At 41.7% G+C, this 20033-nt stretch overlaps 1 protein-coding gene across 1 annotated transcript in view; it reads right to left on the reverse strand.

Annotated features, from left to right (window-relative positions):
* The window catches only part of col14a1a (collagen, type XIV, alpha 1a), a gene marked incomplete at its 3' end in the record, with an annotated part of 214852 nt that overhangs the window by 53811 nt on the left and 141008 nt on the right, over positions 1–20033 (reverse strand). The window contains exons 30-37 of the mRNA XM_079503710.1: positions 19911–19949; positions 19585–19723; positions 17822–17964; positions 17107–17216; positions 8107–8265; positions 5694–5771; positions 3842–3928; positions 1329–1382 (exon numbers count right to left, since the gene is read on the reverse strand). Of these exons, the coding sequence (XP_079359836.1) occupies positions 1329–1382; positions 3842–3928; positions 5694–5771; positions 8107–8265; positions 17107–17216; positions 17822–17964; positions 19585–19723; positions 19911–19949 (809 nt within the window). The remainder of the gene's footprint in view (positions 1–1328; positions 1383–3841; positions 3929–5693; positions 5772–8106; positions 8266–17106; positions 17217–17821; positions 17965–19584; positions 19724–19910; positions 19950–20033) is intronic.

Below are 20033 nucleotides of genomic sequence, written 5' to 3' on the forward strand. Positions count from 1 at the left end.
TCGGACGTGGGGCGGCTCGCAGGAACCGGCCCGGCACCCTGGGCTCTATCCTGTGGGTCTGAAACCCCCCCCCCCCGGGGACCCCCACACGGAGTTGCACCACTCTAGGGTGGGATGTCTGTATTCCTCTAAAATTGGCCTTTTTTAACATTGATTTAGAGTCTAAATCAATGTTAAAAAAGGCCAAATCGACATTAAAAAAGGCCAATTTTTTGGCCCAAACGCATTAAGACACTAAGGTCTCACTCTTGGCATTTTCTGAAACTTGGCAGCCCTGATCTAAGGCATGGACCGCTAGCGCACCTAGGACTCCATTTTCGTCACCGCTAAAACCCTTATCCCTAAACTTCTTTGCCTTTTTTTACTATTTTGAAAAACATTTTTGAATAGTTCAACTAGCCGATCTACATTGACACGTTGTGAGCTTGTAGACTGGCCATTTTAACTATTCAAAAATGTTTAGCAAAATAGTAAAAAAACTAAGCGTTAATTATGTGTCTGAATTCACTCCCTATACTATACTATACTATACTATACTATACTATACTATACTATACTATACTATACTATACTACTATACAAGTAAGACGCGCGAACGCGGGAAGCGAACGCAGCTCGTAAATTGCAATAACAACAAATTACGTACTTTTTTAAGTTCTATTTTTTTGTTTTTTTAAGATTTTTTTTAAGATTTTCTTTTTAAGTTTTTTTTTTTAAGTTTTTTCTTTTTAAGTTTTTTTTAAGATTTTTTTAAGTTCTATTTTTTTTGTTTTTTTAAGATTTTTTTTAAGATTTTCTTTTGAAGTTTTTTTTTAAGTTTTTTCTTTTTAAGTTTTTTTTAAGTTAAGTTTTTTTTTAAAGTTAAGTTGTTTATGTGTGTGTGTGTGTGTGTGTGTGTGTGTGTGTGTGTGTGTGTGTGTGCGTGCATGTGTGTGTGTGTTTTTGTGTGTGATACAGCTGCGCCCTCTGGTGGTGGGCGGGTGTAGCCTGATTATCAGACTGTAGCTTTCTTACTCAGAGAGTGGGCGGGATCTTTGGGCTGGATCCAGGCTAGGGCGGGTGGTGTTACAGCGTGACACACACACAGACACACAGACATGATCTGCTGGGTCTCATAGTAAATGCTCACTGCGTTCGCAACTATACAAGCATGAGTTGAACTTCAAGTGTACAAATGGACCCATAAATGGAAGATAACAAAATGATGTGTATTGTGTATGGATGGATACTAGACGACTCAGTATATTTGAAAATTAGCATTTTTTCCCCCGGAACTTGATGGCATAAGATAGTGACAACAGAATATGAAGTAACTTTATTTTACTGACCGTCACCCCAGACTCTCCCCTGTCTCCTCTGGCTCCCCTGATGCCGGGACCACCCTGGAAAAAAAATCAAAACCACAGCTGAAACTAGACAGGCGATGTTACAAAACACAAAAAAGTGCACAGTTTGCATCTAAGGAACGTGAACAATATTGTAGCATTTAGTGTCGACCCCTGTCTCTGGGTCAGCACTTCTATTTATAGTTTTTTGGCTATTCTGCCTCTATAGTTGAAGTGAAGGTGGACAGGAAAGAGGGAGAGAGAGATGGGGTGGGACACGCAGCAAAGGTCGTCATGAACAGGACTAGAATACGCAACACGCTGTCAGGACAGAGCCTATATGTGGCATGCGCCTGGACCGCTAGGCCAGCGGGCGCCCCGGGGTCAGCACCTCTGTCTGTTTCAATAAAGGTAAACCCTTCAAACATTTAATAACATCCAAAGCATTTCATTCTGTATTTTTGCATGATTCATGGTGGCCTTTTATGATCTGTTCTGCAGCTTACCGATCAATTTGACTGCATCTGCAAGTACACTTGTTGCAGAGAGGACCCTGAGAGTTTTAAACCTTCAGTTGACCCTACTAGCCCCAGGGTTTCACAGCGGCCAGGCCGCACACATATGCTAGTCATCAAACCATCTGTGATACTACATCCTCTTCCTGTGTTTGCTTTAATAGGCCGCCCCAGGGGCCGAGAGGGTGGCCAGGTAGTTCCTATATGGCCACAGGGGATAGGAGGGATGGTGGCAGGAAGGGTGTGGGGGAGGTAGAGCAGAACCAATATGTAGCAAAGAAAAGCCTGATTTATACTATCGGAAATACAATCTACAAGCTAACAATGCATATGCATATGCAATGCAATGTGATACATTGTGAGCTTGTAGATTATTGCTTGTAGGCTATTTTGGGTATGTGACACTGGTCCACAACTAAGTATAAATCTGGCAAAAGAGAACGAGGAGGAGAGTGGAACATTAGGACAGAGAATATCAAGAAGATGTTGAAGGAGTGGAAAATGACAATGAGTGTGGAAAAAGGCAACTATAGGGCAGGGACATTCAGATGTGATAACATCTAACTAACCCCAATGGAGGAATTCATTTCTCCAGGTGCCTTTTCTGATAAGCGCCACGCAGAGACAGAAATATTAACACAAAGAAAAGGAGAAATCAGAAATGTGATTCAAAGAGCAAAAGTTACATTACGCATTTTAAGCGAGCCAACCTTTAACTCCCCATCGCATTCAAATTTCAGCAAAGGCCAGTGACGTTGATATCATTTTTGTTTTTCTTAGCTTCCCTAAGGGGATGCGTTAACCCTCCCACAAACACACATACACATACACAAATGGATACATACTCGGTAGCAGCTTGACAGCGGTTGGTTATCATATCTACATGAACCATTCATCAACATCCATCTGTTATAGTTATAATGTCATCCAAACCCCATTTACTGCCTGAGCCAGAGACCTTCTGGGGGCAGACAGAGATTATCTACAGAAGACAGAAAGATCCACATGTCTGCTCTTCTGAAAGATGTAAGGAAAATAAAACACACATAAACAGGGAAGGGGGGAAAGCGGCAGAGAGGCAGACAATGGCATAAAGAGATGTAAAAGGAGAGAGACAAGAGAAGAGCTGTGTCCATATGCTTCAGGCATGCAAGAGTTAGAGAGAAATGGGAAAAAGAGGAGGAAAGAGGGAATGACAGAAAAGCGGATGTGTGACACTGCAGATACACTGATACTTGCAGGCTAGATGGTGAGGCGAGAAGGGGAAGACAGACAAAAGACAATGACAAAATCACACAGAAAGAGGAACACTCTTGTCTGCACTGCAGAACTCTGGTACCAGAATGAAACGAGAGATTTTGAGAGTAAGAGACAGATAAAAATCAGAAAGGGGCAAAGAGGTTAAAGCTTGTGGTCTACGGATGTGTAAGTGGATCTGGCCAGCCAGCCAGAGAAGAGAAGAGGGAATTGTAATCGGCTGTGATAAATGGAATCTCCACATAATTACTTTTTCCAAACACACCACTGTTGATTCACACTCCTGGACCTCAGTAGCCCAGCAGAGAGAGATGGTGAGAGAGAAGAGAGAGAAGAGAGGGGGGGATATGGGAAAAGACTTCATAACAGCAGTACAGGAGAGTGGAAGGGAATAAATAATCAAGGACAAAAAGGAAAAGGCACTAGGGCTGGATAGAGGCTGGAGAGAGGCAGTGAAGACAACGAGAGGAATGAGCTCATTTATTTGTTCTCATTTTTTTTTAAAGCCCATATCAGGTTTTATTCTACCTGCTGCTGCGTGAGAAGAATGCAAGCACCTCTCTGTCTCCAGGAGAAGGATACAGCCTGATTTATACTTTGTCATACGATGCTGCCTGCCGAAAATAGCCAATCTTCTAGCTCAGAACACGTCGCATCGACACCGAATGACATATATAAAGTGTGTTTCTACTGGTCCAGGAGAGAGAATCAATGAATGAATGACATGGATAATGGTGTTCTTACTGGGGGTCCAGAGGGTCCTGCTGGTCCTTTGCTGTCCTGGGAACAGGTACAGGCATGAGGCATGGGAGGGCATTCTTCTTCAACTCTCTATAAAAGACAGAAACATGCACAGCAAAGGGACAAAACGTGAAACACACAGTGGTGGAAAACATACTCACATTTCGCCTTTGACTATCGCCTTTGACTATCGACTTTTTGACTATCAACTTTTTGACTATCGCCTTTGACTATCGCCTTTGACTATCGTCTTTGACTATCGCCTTTGACTATCGCCTTTTTGACTATCGCCTTTTTGACTATCGCCTTTGACTATCACCTTTGACTATCGCCATTGACTCTCGCCTTTGACTATCGCCTTTTTGACTATCGACACTGACTATCAACTTTTTGACTATCGATAGTCTATCGACACTGACTGTCGACACTGACTGTCGACTTTTTGACTATCGATAGTATATCGACTCTGACTATCGACTCTGACTATCGACTTTTTGACTATCGACTTTTTGACTATCGCCTTTGACTATCGCCTTTGACTATCGCCTTTTTGACTATCGCCTTTGACTATCGCCTTTGACTATCGCCTTTGACTATCGCCTTTTTGACTATCGACACTGACTATCGACACTGACTATCGACTTTTTGACTATCGATAGTCTATCGACTCTGACTATCGACTCTGACTATCGACTCTGACTATCGACTCTGACTATCAACTTTTTGACTATCGACTTTTTGACTATCGACTTTTTGACTATCGCCTTTGACTATCGCCTTTGACTATCGACTTTTTGAATATCGACTTTTTTTACTATCGACTTTGACTATCGACTTATATGATAGTTCTGAAGTGGTTAATGTATGTTTTGTAATAACAATCAAAATCTATAAAGAAATATTAGTAACTATAGTTATAGGATATACACAGTTAGCTCATAAAGACAAAGTTATCACTATGTTCCTTGGCTCATATATAATATCATAAAAAGATATGCAAATAAAGGAGCCCTCATGAATAAGCCATTAATGGTGTTGTGGTATTGGCTTTCATGCTTTTATTATGCTCATTTGAGAGGACGCGGCATACATCACCACCATACCCTAACTGTGCACACAGTGCATCTAAATGTGAAATGCAGCCCTGCATGACTCTACTGGCCAAGACGATTGGTACAGTAGGAGGCCTGTGTGTGTGTGTGTGTGTGTGTGTGTGTGTGTGTGCGTGCGTGCGTGCGTGCGTGCGTGCGTGCCTGCGTGCGTGCGTGCGTGCGTGCGTGCGTGCGTGCGTGCGTGCGTGCGTGCGTGCGTGCGTGCGTGCGTGCGTGTGCGAGATTCTGAAGTCAGTAAAACTCAAAACCATAGCCCCAATCAATCATTGTGAATTTCAGAATGCGAGGAGGGGTTGCTTCACGTGATTCCGTCCACCGTATAGCATGCCAACTCGGATGGCGGGCCTGTGGAGTCGACGTCGACGTGCAAGGCCATCGGCTGTTAATGGAGGTGCGGGCATTCGCTCACCTCACAAGCTTCAAGGCCTTGCTGTCAGCGCACCTGCCTTGTTCTCAAATCTCAAGTGAAGTCACCCATTTGTTGTAAAACAAACATATGCAGGACATGGAGGGAACCAAAACGAGCACTCCCCAAAACACTTCAGAATAGCATAATTATACACATCCAAAATGCACAAATTAATTATTAATTAAGGCCAATATTCATTTATTTTTTCATTTGGCATGCCATTCATGTATTGTTGACATTATTCTGACATTAGAAACATTTAGTTCTTAATGTTAAAGATACAGTTGGCTCTAATATTAATAATGTTAAACAACTTGCAGATTCCATTTCTTACCAGTGCTGGAAGTTCACAACACTTGTCTCTACTGGACCACGATGTGCTGCAGATGATGTCAAACATCTGGAGCTGGAACTGCAAATGTGCACGCACGCACGCACGCACGCACGCACGCACGCACGCACGCACGCACGCACGCACGCACACACGCACACACGCACACACACACACACACACACACACACACACATCAGTATACCCCTCAGACATGTACTGTATTCAGCCACAAATAGGCACACATTTACAGCCATATGCACGCACACTTAAACGCGCAAATAACTAAAGCAGACTAAACAGTGGAATTGAAAAAGCATTGGAACTGCCATGGTATTTGGTAATGTTGAGATAAAATGTGTGTTTCTATGTTGATAAGAAGCAAGGATAGAGACAGTCTGGCTGATGAACAGCACAAATGAGCAGCAGAAATGTGCTGGAAGATAATCAGAGAAAGTCTGGCTGTTAGCAAACTATACAATAACAATTTACAGGAGGATAATTTAACTGTGAGTGTAGGCCGACATACAGTATGTAACCAAATTGACCTGTAAGGGTCCATTACATGTAGCGAGTTACCAATAAAAAAACACTTGATTTTATGGTGGAGTGTTTCTTTAACTATAGTTACTAATTTATTTCTCAAATTTGGACTCTTCAGAGTCAGGGTTTAAGTGGGATGCATTATTGGAGAAGAAAAATGGTCCTTGCTGACACAGGACTTAAACTGACTGGAAAGGCCATTTCCGCTAATTTACATTTCTACCCATACAGAAATCCAGACACAGTCAATTGCTAGAAACCTAAACTCTGTATCCTACATTGAACATGTTATCATTGTCAAGTACAGTACATGGCTTAAATAATATGGAAACCCACCACTGAGACACTGACTGACACTGAATCTGTTTTATTTTGGTATTAAATAATTAAACTTCAACTACTGTACTGTACTGTACTGTACTGTACTGTACTGTACTGTACTGTACTGTACTGTACTGTACTGTACTGTACTGTACTGTAACACAACATAATTCCACATGCAAGAGGTTCTACAATGGTCTGTGGAATGCTGGGTTATTATAATTATTCCTGTGCATCCCTGTTGCTGTTTCAGTGAAATAATAATCCTTTCGTTTAGGAAAGTTGGTTTCAGAGTTAAACTAGACAAAGTGCACAGGTCTCCACCAGGCCAGGTAGGTTATTGTGGCCTCCTGGTGGCGCTATAATAGGGCCAATGTGAAAAGGGTGCCATTTCTTCTCACGCCATTTGACATTCAAAGTCATGATTTGAGGCATTTTGTTCCAAAAATGTGTTTTGCAAAAGTCCACCTGCTGGTGGTGCTATAACAGGCCAATGTGAAAAGCGTCAATTTATTCCTCAGCCTAGTAGGAATGTCCGTGCAAAGTTTCCCTCAAATCGCACTCTGCGTTTGGAGCCAATGTTAGGATGGAATATGAAATACCGGACAGATTCATCTTGATCATATGACTATAGAGCGATACTGTGTACCGATTTGCATGATTTTTGGACAGAATCTGAAGGAGTTAAATGTGTTTTACAAAAGGCGGCCTCCTGGTGGCACTATAAAAGGGGGATGTGAAAAATGCAGGTGAAAGGTTTTTCCTTAGCATCTAGGGAGTGTGCATGCAGTTTCACACAGATTGGTGCAGTTATAGGTAAAAATGCAAATCTGCCTGTTATAGTGCCACCATGAGAACATGTTCAAGCAGCATTTCATCCTCAGCCTAGTGGGAATGTCCGTGCAATGATTTGATGCATTTTGTTCAAAACTGACCAATCCTGCAAACCTTGAAAGGCAATCTTAGTTTCTAGTTACAGATTTTGCCAATTTATTCCAGCCTCAGGACGCAGGCTCATTAAAACAAAGAGCTTTCATGTGGGTACCCAAAAGATAAAGACCTCCTGTGACCCATTTTCAGTATTGACCTGTTGCTTAAGAAACTAGTGGGGTTAATTGAAGCCTTCCGTGACGATCCATAAAAATAGCAATTTTATTTTGTTCCATCAATTCACTGTGATATGAATGTCTATGAATGCCATTCATATCACACTTCATTGAGTGTAATTGTACTTCCTGCATACTGTTTTATGTTTTCATTAAATAAGACTCAAGTTGAACAAGTTACTTTCTGTTCAGCAAAATATTCACAATATAATAGTGTAGATCAAACATGAGAGCAGGACAATTATTGAGGAATTCTGATAAAATATCACAATGAAGTTCAGCACAGAATGTCAAAATTCCGTATTGCAGTGTTGATGATAGCAAAACTGTAACAGTATCGTTCAATGGATCATGCTTATGTTCAAAGGCGAAACAATTGAGCATACTGACAACACTATATACACTTATACAGTGATACTGTACATTATGTGAGAATTCATACTGACTGGAGCAGAGTTGTCCCGTCGTCCTCGGGTCCTGACCATCCGTCCCAGGATCTCCACTCCGTCTATGGTGATGTTACCAGCTGCACTGATGGCTTTCTCTCCAACCACAGCGCAATCTAACACCACCTTAGCTGATGTCTTACTGATAGCTACATGGAGCTGTATGGAAGACATGACATGTGGGTATTAGATACATATTGAAAGCTTCACTCGAAACCTTTTTTCTGGGGAAGGGTTAACCCCTTTATGGGCAATATGTCAAATAAAGCCCATAAAATAAAGCCTACATGTGTGTGTGTCTCACGCATGCGCGAGTGCACACACACACACACACACACACACACACACACACACACACACACACACACACACACACACACACACACACACACACACTGAACACTAATGTACCCTTAGATGATCTACTGTGCAATCAAATACTGCAAGTGGCTTTCCTCCTTCTTCTGCAACTGGTACTATATGTACTATATATGGGTGTGAAGCTCCCTTTAATGTTTAGCCCTGAAACCAGCCCCTTGAATAACTAATTTAGCTTCCTACCAAAATTGTGATCATGCTTCCTCAAAGCAAGCTTTTGCTAGCCCCATCAACCGTGAAATTCAAATAGTCTCGTGGTAAACAAACAAATGCAAGCGGAAAATGAAAATGAGACATTATTGGAGCTGGATCAACTGACCTTGGAACTGGGACAAGCTAGACTATTATTATCAGCTTGTTTCTCTCTCTTCTCTCTTTCGCACGCTCCCACGCACGCACGCACGCACGCACGCACGCACGCACGCACGCACGCACGCACGCACACACACACACACACACACACACGTGAAGCTAGTGCAGTAAGTAAGAGTAAGAAGTTCATATTTGAGTGTCAGAGCTAATTTCTCTGTACAGCTGCTCTATAATGGCTTTCTGTTCTCATACTTCTAGGTTCTTTATCCTTGTGGGAAAAAAAAGAAAAAAAAAAGATGAAATTTAATTTAGCACTCATGGTTAAGGTTAATGTCACTGGTTAGAGGGCAAGGCAATGCAATGTTCTAAGTAATACGTGACAAGTGTGCTTTTGTGATGATGTTATGGCCGTTGTCATGGTACTGTAGGTCTAAAACAAATTGTACCAGATAATGTGATTTGTAGGAAATGAGGCCGTCACTTTTGCAGAATCTACATTGCTCCACTTACAGTAAGAATGACTCCAAGTGCACATGCATACAGTACGTGTTACCATACATACATGTGTGCTCATTTATGTATACATGTACATACTGTTTAACCTGACTCCGCCAGATGGGGCAGCAGAGAGTACACTGGGTTCCCCCCTCCTGCTCCCATCTGGGAACTCTCAGGCAGACTTGATGCCCGGCCACAAAACGGCCTGGCCAATCAGCAGCAGCTAGAGGCGGGATCAAGGCAGCACTGTGTATGCCTTGATCCCGCCTCTAGCTGCAGCTGATTGGCCAGTTGGCCAGTTACATACTGTATGCATTTGAACAGATAATACGGTCAATATCTTTGTATGAATTTGCTCAAATGCATGTCAGTGTTTGTACACCCTTCTATTTGTGTGGTCCCTTTCCTGTTGTTTGTTGACTAATGGCTCGTACACACTGCACGATATTTGCTTCGATTATGCTATCGGGGGCCATTTGTGGCGCTCGCCGACAAAACCCCCGATCTGATGCAATATCGGGCTTTGCTCGCCGAGATTTAGCTCGCTGTGTGTGAAAGGCCCTGCGAGAAGATATATCGCTCGCCGACGCCTTCCCGACCGTTTCTGAATATCTATCAGGTTTGATATTTGGCTCTCTCGCCGACTGGACATTATTGTGTGTATGAACTGTGTTGCGACCGCACACAGAGAAGGCCCTATAACAGAATGTCTGTCTGTCTGTCTGTCTGTCTGTCTGTCTGTCTGTCTGTCTGTCTGTTGGTAGCTATATTAGCGCAATGTTGCTGTTAAATAGTCTATAAAACCAACGCATTTCACTTGAATAATGTTGATAAAACCTCATCGGAATCAACAGTGCAGAGCAAACTTTTGGACCTTGTGCGCTGTGTGTGTGTGTTTGTGCGTACATACGGAGAGAGACAGAGAGTTATGTAATGAAAATCAAGATTTAACGTCCTGTCTCGTTATAGCGCGCGTAGGCTATACGTTATCACAAATATTTCGCCCTGTGTAGCCTGGCTATTCCTGTGTGTGTGGCGTGCACGCAGAGAGAGAGAGAGATAGAGAGAGAGGTGTCCTGTGTCGGTCTCGGGTCACACGCTTGTATCACGGCATCCTGCACGTGCATGAGATGTCAAAATGATTTGCAATAAAAAACAAATGATGTAGCCTATATGTATCGGGTATGGATCGCATATTGGTGAACTCTTGCAGTGTGTGATGTCTAGTCGGCTATCAATCGTTTAGTGTGAAAGCCACACAGATATAATGACGATTTAAAAAAAGTCTCCTGCAGTGTGAAATACATAACGATCTGATGACTCGCTGACAACTTTAAAACTCCTACAGTCTGTAGGGGCCATTATATCTAATTCAAGCAATTTATGCTGATCTTAATCTTGTAAATTGCTCTGCTAAATTCCTAAAATGTAAATTGTAATTGTCCATTAGTGAGTAGAGGCACATACGTACATGTGCATAATTATGTGAAGGTGACATCTAAAATGATGGTGCACTTTAACAATAACAGAATCATTTAAATTATTATGCTAAATAAAAGATTTAGCTTTTCTATTTATTTGAAATATTACTAAGGTGAAACCCCTAGCAAAAAAAAAGAAAGCTCAATAAAGGAAAAAACGAAACAGCAAAAAATGATGAAAGTACAGTGAGGGGAATAAGCATCATGGTGTTTTGTACCCTGTGCTGTTTCTGAAGGGTCAGATGGCTGACTGTGATTTCTCTAATACCACTGCCAGCAGAAGATTAATTAGCCTATTTCTCTCTCTCTATCATACGCACGCACGCACACGCACGCGCACGTGCACGCACACGCACACACACACACACACACACACACACACACACACACACACACACACACACACACACACACACACACACACACACACACACACACAGGTGTATTCTAATACTAGTGCTGTCACAGATACCAACAGTATCAGTAATATAAAGTGCCTCATTTGTTTGTTTTCTTCTTTCTGTCAAGGGTGGTTCACTTTTTCTCTCCGACTCATTGTTTCTCTTATCTTTTTTTACAAGGTTGTGAAAAATGTCATTTTCCTAATGCACATTTTCATTCTGCGCTACATTATCTCATTCTTGCTGCAAAATAATATTGTGTAGCAACCCTGCACATTGACAGTTCATCATAAATAGGACAGTATTTGACTTTAGCCAGATTTACTACTCAAGACAGTAGATCTTAATAATAGATCTTCTATTTTTGGTGCACAACACACATTTGTAAATCACCATTAAGTGTTTATATTGTTTTGGGATGACACTAAAGGAAATGAAATATTAGGGTTTATATCAGTTTACACTGATAATATGATACTTCAGAAGAAAGGAGGTGAAATAGATGAAGGAGACGGGGGAAACAATCAACATATTTCACCTTATTTCACCTCTCCGTAACATACACAATGAAAAACAAAAGTGTTTTGATAATGGCATTTTAAAAGTGTGAGATAATGTGGTTGGAGATGAGACTATCAGCATTTCTGCTGACAACGCTATTTCTGACATGCATTTAAAAAGGTGTGTGCATGCGTGGTTGCATGCGGGTGTGCGAGCGTGCGTGTGTGGACTTAGCCCATATTGGACTTGTCAGCTCCAGGGTTGTGCGTTTACACAGGCTAAATCACACTCAGCTGTTAATCGTATAAGCACATCTCAAAGGAAAAGTTAGCTCCTTCAGCTTAAGCTGATATTTCTGATTACATATTCTGATTAGTCTAGTCTACTACACAAACCACGACTGAAATTGTAAACACATCAAAGTTGGTGGAATTTCCAAAGCTTCATTAGCAACTTGGACAAAGTTACTTAATAAAAGTAGTTGCCAGGACTGTCGGGCATTTACTTCTAGTCATTTTTACTAGTTGACTAGTTGCCTAATTTACTAGTCGACTAGTTTAACTACCTATTATGTAAAAAAGAAAAAAGAAAAAAGAAAAAAATAACTTTCTTTTTTTAAATAAATATTTTTAAATAAATATTTGGAAATATTTGGAAAAAAAAACTTGGAAACTTGGCGTCAACTTGGAAACACAACATTTTAATTTTATTATTTGACAGTCCATTTGTGGACAATCTATAGGATTTCTGATGATCCAGTTTTGTAATAGTTGTCTTGGGAAATGATTAATGATAGGCTACATAATCTGAGAGACAAACTGCATAGTATAACTTGCATCTATCAACAGACAACCAAAGTAATACAAGGACATGGGTAGTGCCAGCTAGGGTGAGGAAGAGGTGGAGGTGAGGTTTCTGAATGGCGTAAAATGGGGAGTGAGTTTGCATTTTTGACAGGGGAGCCAGGTGGGAGGATAGTGTAGGACGCTTGGAGCGTTGTAGGGAAGGTAGTGACAGATGTTCTGTGTTATCTGATCTAAGTGTGTGGGAAGGGGTGTAGAGGTTATGTCCTGGACTTGGAGGTAGGCGGTTGCCATTTCCATTCTTTTGAATTGGATGTGGGCAATAGCTGGAAGCCAGTGAAGGGAACACAGAAGTGGAAATTTAGGTTAAACACCAGGCATGCCCTAACATTCTGGATCACTTGTATGTACTTGAATGAGCATAACAACAGACCAGGAAGGAGGGTCCGAGGGAGTTGTTTTTTCTTTCTTTCTTTTCCACTCTTCAACATAAAGTTTACGTAAAAACGTTTAAAAAAAAAAAAAAATCACCTCTGTCACAGCCAAAGTTATATTTGAATACAGTTTAACTTTGATTTAAATGTAGGTTTTCTTTGAACTTGTGACCAGTGGCCGATTATTCTTTGTGGAAAATCATACACTTTGCTTGTAACTTTACCAACTTTCAGACCAACAGTTGCACAATTAAAACATTTAACAGTTCTGAAATTCGTGCTACTGTATATGAATTAGATAAAAATGAATGAACTATATTCATTGAATTTGTCATTCAAATATTATTTTGACATAATATTAAAATATGATATTATTCAAATGACAGGTGTCCAACATATCCTGTCAACTACTGCATAAAGTGCAATCAATATAGAATGAATAAGATAGCTCTACTCTCCAACTTTCTGCTCTCAGAGCTACTCTCTACATTTAATCTAATACATCAAGACTGTCATCTTTAAGTCAGTGGCGTATCCAGGAATTACGTTTTGGGCAGGCAAGATATGTGTTAATTGTCGTCTCCCCGGGCACAATCGTAGCACTAAAGGTTTTCAAAGAGATATACCTGCCAGACGAGTAGGATACAAAGGCTGAAAGGCATGCATTTACATTCCAATGGGTGATTGAGGGTCGCGCTCTACTGCAACGGCCAATCAGCTGTCCATTAATAGTTCTCAGATCTTGTTTTTGTCCTCTTTTTTTCTCATTGTATGGATTTTGGACAGGCGGTCGCCTGCCCTCGCCTTATTGTAGATACGCCTCTGCTTTAAGTGACCATATTCTGACACCTCATTTACATTTTTGTCAACTTTGGGCATAGGCCACGAACAAGAGCTCTCCAGACATCCCGGTCCTGGGCCATTTTCTCCAGCTGTCCCCATGTGGGGCCAGATCTCTTCACATCTGCATCCAGGTCACGGCGCCAGGTGTTTCGTGGTCTGCCCCTCTTCCTTCTCCCTTGTGGGTTCCAGAACAGGGCATGTCTTGTGATGCTAGATGCAGGCTTGCGAAGAGTGTGGCCGATCCATCGCCAGCGCCTTTGGATGATTTCTTCCTCCACCGGGTGTTGACTTGTTCGCTGCCACAGTTCCCGGTTACTGATTTTATTTGGCCAGCGTATTCGGAGGATTCTTCTGAGGCAGGTGTTTATGAATGTCTGGATTCTTGCCATGGTGTTTAAAGTTGTTCTCCAGGTTTCTGCTCCGTACAGCAGGACCGGCTTCACCATAGAATTAAAAATCCTGATCTTTGTGTTTATGGGAAGATCTGAGGCTCCCCAGACATTCTTCAGCTGATGGAAAGCTGCTCTTGCCTTGCCAATTCTGACTTTTACGTCGGCATCTGTTCCGCCCTGTTTGTCGACAACACTGCCTAGATAGGTCAAGCTCTCCACCTCCTCTAGTGCTTCACCTTCTAGTTTGATGGGGTTAGTACTAGTATAATCACACTAGTATATCACCTTATCTGTCAGAAAACACTGGCTCATCTTTTCCTTCGAACAATGAATACATTTCTCTCATTCTGGCTCTTAGTTTTCCTCAATCACATCCATTGTTTTGTCTACTTAATCATTCTTGTGTGTTTTCCTCTTAGTCAACATCTGAGCTTTCATAATTTCAATTAGAAAAACCTGAAACACTGCAAACTGAATGCAAGATTAAACATGTTCTGAACCTAGAATTATTGATGATGAGGCCGATATGAACTTGTATCTGAGGACATTATAGTGGATGAGGATAGACTGATCAAAGTTGAACATTATGTGAACCGTTTCCTCTCTCTGAATCCTGTCTATCTCCTTAAGCTCTCTCTCCCCTTTTCATTCAGCTCTCTCTCCCCTTTTCATTCAGCTCTCTCTCCCCTTTTCATTCAGCTCTCTCTCCCCTTTTCATTCTCCCAGCTTTCCTCTGTCACTCTTTCCATCTATTTTTCCTTGACATGTCTGTTAATTTATTGGAGAGTCTCTCCTTTCTTTGCCTTTGGTCTTTGAGGTCTTCTCCATCTTATGATCTTTGTCAGTGTGTGTGTGTGTGTGTGTGTGTGTGTGTGTGTGTGTGTGTGTGCGTGCGTGCGTGCGTGCGTGCGTGTGTGCGTGCGTGCGTGCGTGCGTGTGTGCGTGCGTGCGTGCGTGCGTGCGTGTGATTCATTGAGTAGTGACAGCTCCTGCTGTACCTGTATATTCCTGCACTCTCTCAATGTGTCTTCATGCGCTAAAGTTCCCTTATAAGTACTTGCATGCATGTGCGCACACAAGCACGCACACAACACACACACACACACACACACACACACACACACACACACACACACACACACAAAATCACACATATCCTTGCTGGCAAAAAACAGCCATCCTGTTAACTCTCTGACGTTCTTGTTTTCACACTGCAACAGAAAAGGAAACAGTCTGATATACAGCTACTCAATGGCATTTTGACCGAGAGAGAGAGAGAGAGAGAGAGAGAGAGAGAGAGAGAGAGAGAGAGAGAGAGAGAGAGAGAGAGAGAGAGAGAGCGAGAGAGCGAGAGAGCGAGAGAGAGAGAGATGCTCCTCTGTTCAATGTTTTTGCTCTGTTGATTTGAGATGAAAGTCGATCCCAAAGGAGTCTATTAGACAGTACTGTTTGTCAGGGTGCTTGCAGCATGAACACTGGTTTTGTTTGTTAACTAACTTGCAATAAAACACAAACTTTATGAAAGATGTTATGTCATGACAGCTGAATGGTACTATAGATAACATTCATGTTATTCTTTTTTTTTGATGCACGTCTTTGTGCATGAAGTCTCACTCTATTTGCGATCCCCATCAATAGCTGAAGAACAATTAAGAATAAACCTGCACACTCCTCTGCTCCAATGTGATTTACTGTTATTAAATTACATTGGAGCAGATGAGTGTGCAGGTTTATTATTTTTATTCATGGTACTTTCCAACCAAGCACCTCAACCAAGTGATGTGACTGAGTATTCTATTAGTTTTTGTATCTGTTCAATAGCTGCCCACTAGGGTTTAATGCCGGGATACCGGGATTCCAGGGCTTCCCGGGTACAGCGCACGTAATTTCCCGCCCGGGAAATGGCTTCGGGATCCGTTTTTTCTTGTTAGAAATTACACTAAAGGATTTTTCACACAGAGCGCGTTTTTTCCCCTGATCTCTCTCTCTCTGTCTCTCTGTCTCTCTCTCTCTCTCAACGAGCGACCTTGATAGAATATAATCATGTGTCACGTCACATGCCCTGGCCATGGGGACCCAGCACTGCTCAAAGGGTGAAAGCCTTCCTTTCAACAATGGCTAAAAGAAGTTCTATCATTCCTGCCTCTGGAGAAGCTCAGGTATAGAGTGGACAGAGCCCAAAAAAACTTTGTCCTGGCTTGGAGTGCCTTTGTGGAGTTTGTTGAGGACTTTTCATTTCAGTGAACTGTAATCCGGACTGTGTCCGACTATGTCCCTGTCTTGACTCTTTTTGATCTATGATTGTCCGCTGCTTTGTCCCACCACTTTTTTTTTAGCCTAGGGGGGGGGGGGGGGGGGGGGGGGGTTGTATATGTTTGTGTGTTTTGTGTTTTCTTGCATACATGTGTATTGTCATGTGAAGAAATGTAAAAATAAAGTTTACCAAAAAAAAGGGTGAAAGACCATGTATAGATATGTGAAAGACGAGCTCAGACATTAGTACAAACTCCTTAAGTGTCACTTTTTTTCTGAATATTAATATTTTAATTTAATTGTATATGTTCTTATTTTGTTCAAAACGTTTTAAACAATAAAATATCACTATTCTATTGAAAATATGAAGTATCTACATATAAATGCATTTTAGTGAGCACTTTTTTTCTTTTCTTTTCTTTGAGCCAAATCCGGGAAAAATATGAAACCCTTCTGCCCACTGCTTCTAATAGTTAGAATGGGTTAATGGTTCCAGGTTTGTGCAAATGTACTTTGCCAATGAGACCAGCTTTGCTCAAGAAAAAAGTACTGTGACGTATAACAGGTAGATTATTTTTCAGCTGAAAATACATATTTTTTGTCATAAGACATTGGTGAGAGTTGTACAGGTATGACAAAATATAAATTAAGCCTTTGAGTCTATATAGAGTCTCGATGTCATTGGTTATATCTCAGAAACCAACCTTGTGGAAGCTGCCATGAAAGATTTTGTTTATCTCAGATCCTTCAAAGGTGACTGTCTGGAAGTCTCCTTTATAGTCATAGTTGAAGAAGGTCAGGGTCTTCCCAGAGTCTGAGGGGTGGGAGTTGAAGGACATCAATATTAGCAGCTGTAGTTAGACCCCACTGAAATTGACCCCAAGAGAGGACAATTTTGAACAAAACCACTATACTATACTTAGACACATCATCAACACACCCAAACCTTTATTTATTATTAATGATAATGAACTGTCAGCATGTATCAGATTAACTTTTCCTTAAAAATGTGGTTTCTACCAAAAATATCTCCACACTAACTCATCTACCATTAATGTTCAGTTGAACGGAAACTCTCTATGTACTGTACAATGAGCATGTTCACAGCAGGGACCAGCCAGCTAAAATCTTGTGATATTGTACATAGCAGCGATTCTCAATGTGGGGTCCGGGGACCCCCAAGGGTCCTCGAGGTGGTCCCCAGCAAAATTATAGCATCAAAATCAGTTTAACCACTTTAACCCTATATGCTGTAGAAGACCCTATACTGTATATTGGCTATTTGAAAATAGCCAATCTACAGCCTCACGACGCGTTGCAATGTGATGCGTTGCATCACATTTTCAGATGGGGGTCCACGGTCAAATTATAATTTTGAGAACCAATGTAAAGCAATAAAAACAAAACATGAAAACTCACTGTCCAGGATCAGTCCCACCAATGGCTCATTGTCCTTATTGAGAATTTCCCACAGCGCAAAGGGCTCCGGTGGGGTCTCAGGAAGTAGGCGGAGCATTATGGAGATGGTGTAGTCTGACGGCAAGCCTTCTGGGTGGAGGTATCTGGTACACGCACGCACGCACGCACGCACGCACGCACGCACGCACGCACGCACGCACGCACGCACGCACGCACGCACGCACGCACGCACGCACGCACGCACGCACGCACACACACACACACACACACACACACACACACACACACACACACACACACACACACACACACACACACACACACACACACACACACACACAGTCAGCTAGTTCTAGAAAGTCCCTTGTAAACTCATAATGCACATCTGTCAATACCTTACTCTAAACCCATTTAGCATAGTCTTCTTAGATAAAACAAATGCCATAATCGCTCCTACAAGTCTCCTCTGTTATCTGAACTATATAAGATCCATATGAATCAAACAGACATTTCATACATATAGGTTCCATATGAGGAAAACAGACATGATCCCTACTGGTGTTTAGGATAATATGTGCATAGCTCAGGTTCAGCCTGGACACGTTACATTATTAAGAAAGGCAGTCACCATAGGAGACCTCAGACTCTATCAGCACAGATATTAAAATAGTTCATGTTTAAACCTGTACTCTGTATGGTGTGGACTGCATGAAGAGAGAATATATTCCAAACAAATTGAAGGATTTCCTTTAGTTTTTCTATTATAATTGCAACTGAACATGCTCCATTTAGCAGCAGCTTTTCTGTCAATTTGACTTCAATTTCAAAGTCAATTTGCTCCATTTTCAGTATTAATTTGCTGTTAAAAAAGGCAGGAATTAGTGAAGCCTGGATTTCATCAATCACAATGATCTATTTTCCGATAAACATACATTACATTAAATTGCTTAATGCGGTAAAAACCTAATTGGTTTTGTGAAAAAGGGCTTGATCACAATTAACCTACAGTAAACCAAATAATAATTTCCTACATCTACTGCTAGGAGACAATTACAGTATATTGAATTCAAATATTAAGATGAATGTTTGGCCAATTAGCCTGCATGGCAGACAGTTAGACAAGAAGCTCAAAACACTAGAGTACGTACAGTATGGATCAATGTTCATAAAGGTTTTACTGTAGGAGCTGCAGAACTCATAGCACAGCCCAGGCGTTATGTGTGGGACTTGAAACCTGGTCCATTCGTAAGATAAACGAAACTCCAAAGATATTGACTTTACTGTACTATCAAAACAAAAGGAAATCTCATGAAAGGGAAAGCAATTCTCATTGGCAGACATGTTGAACAGTTTGAGGATACATAGCGTATGACTGGCTGGTGATTCAAAGTGTGCAGCTGAGTCCTGCAGACCACTAAGCGTTACCACTCCCCATTTAGAAGTCTCTGGAGACTTCCTTTGAAAGGAAACGTCACATGGATGGATAAACACTAAACTGGGCTGTACATAATAAGTGTAAAGTGTTTTGTGTGCAGGATGAGAGAGTGTGGGCTCATGTATTGGTCCTGTATTGGACATAGCATTGTCCAGCATGAGATGATAGGTGAAACCGTAGCTATATCAACTCAGTGGATAGTTAACTAGTTGACTAACCTGTTCATTCATTAACAACCGTTTCCCATTTGAACACAATCTGTGGATTATGACAGGATTACGCCATCCGACTGAGTAAACTAACTAAGCTAACTAACGAAACAACCTACTTGGTGGGCTGAGACACCAGGGCATCTCGGTGCAGCCTGTAACAAGGGAAGCTGTTGAAGGACCCCGGCTCCAGGGAAACTCCTGGCACGGTGCTATACTCCTTCTCCACCAGGCCAAACATCTCCATCATACGGAAACCTGAAAGGAGACTCATCATCTTCATCATCATCATCATCATCATCATCATCGTCGTCGTCGTTATTTGTCGTCATCAGGAAGGTTGTGGCATCATCATCTTTTCGTTGCTAGTGTCACCATCATTCATCTATTCTTCTTTTCGCATTGTTACGTGCTTCAGATTGTGTGTGTGATTCAAGTGTCTCACCTGCCATGGTGTTTCCACTCATCAGAACAGACGGACAGGCTGGAAGACAGAGATGTTTCTGTAAATCTGTGCATATTATTTTACTAGCGCAGTAATCAGAATTGGGAACCACCTGAGCCATCT

The sequence above is a fragment of the Electrona antarctica genome (assembly GCF_951216825.1).
Source record: "Electrona antarctica genome assembly, chromosome: 6".
Lineage (NCBI taxonomy): Eukaryota > Metazoa > Chordata > Actinopteri > Myctophiformes > Myctophidae > Electrona > Electrona antarctica.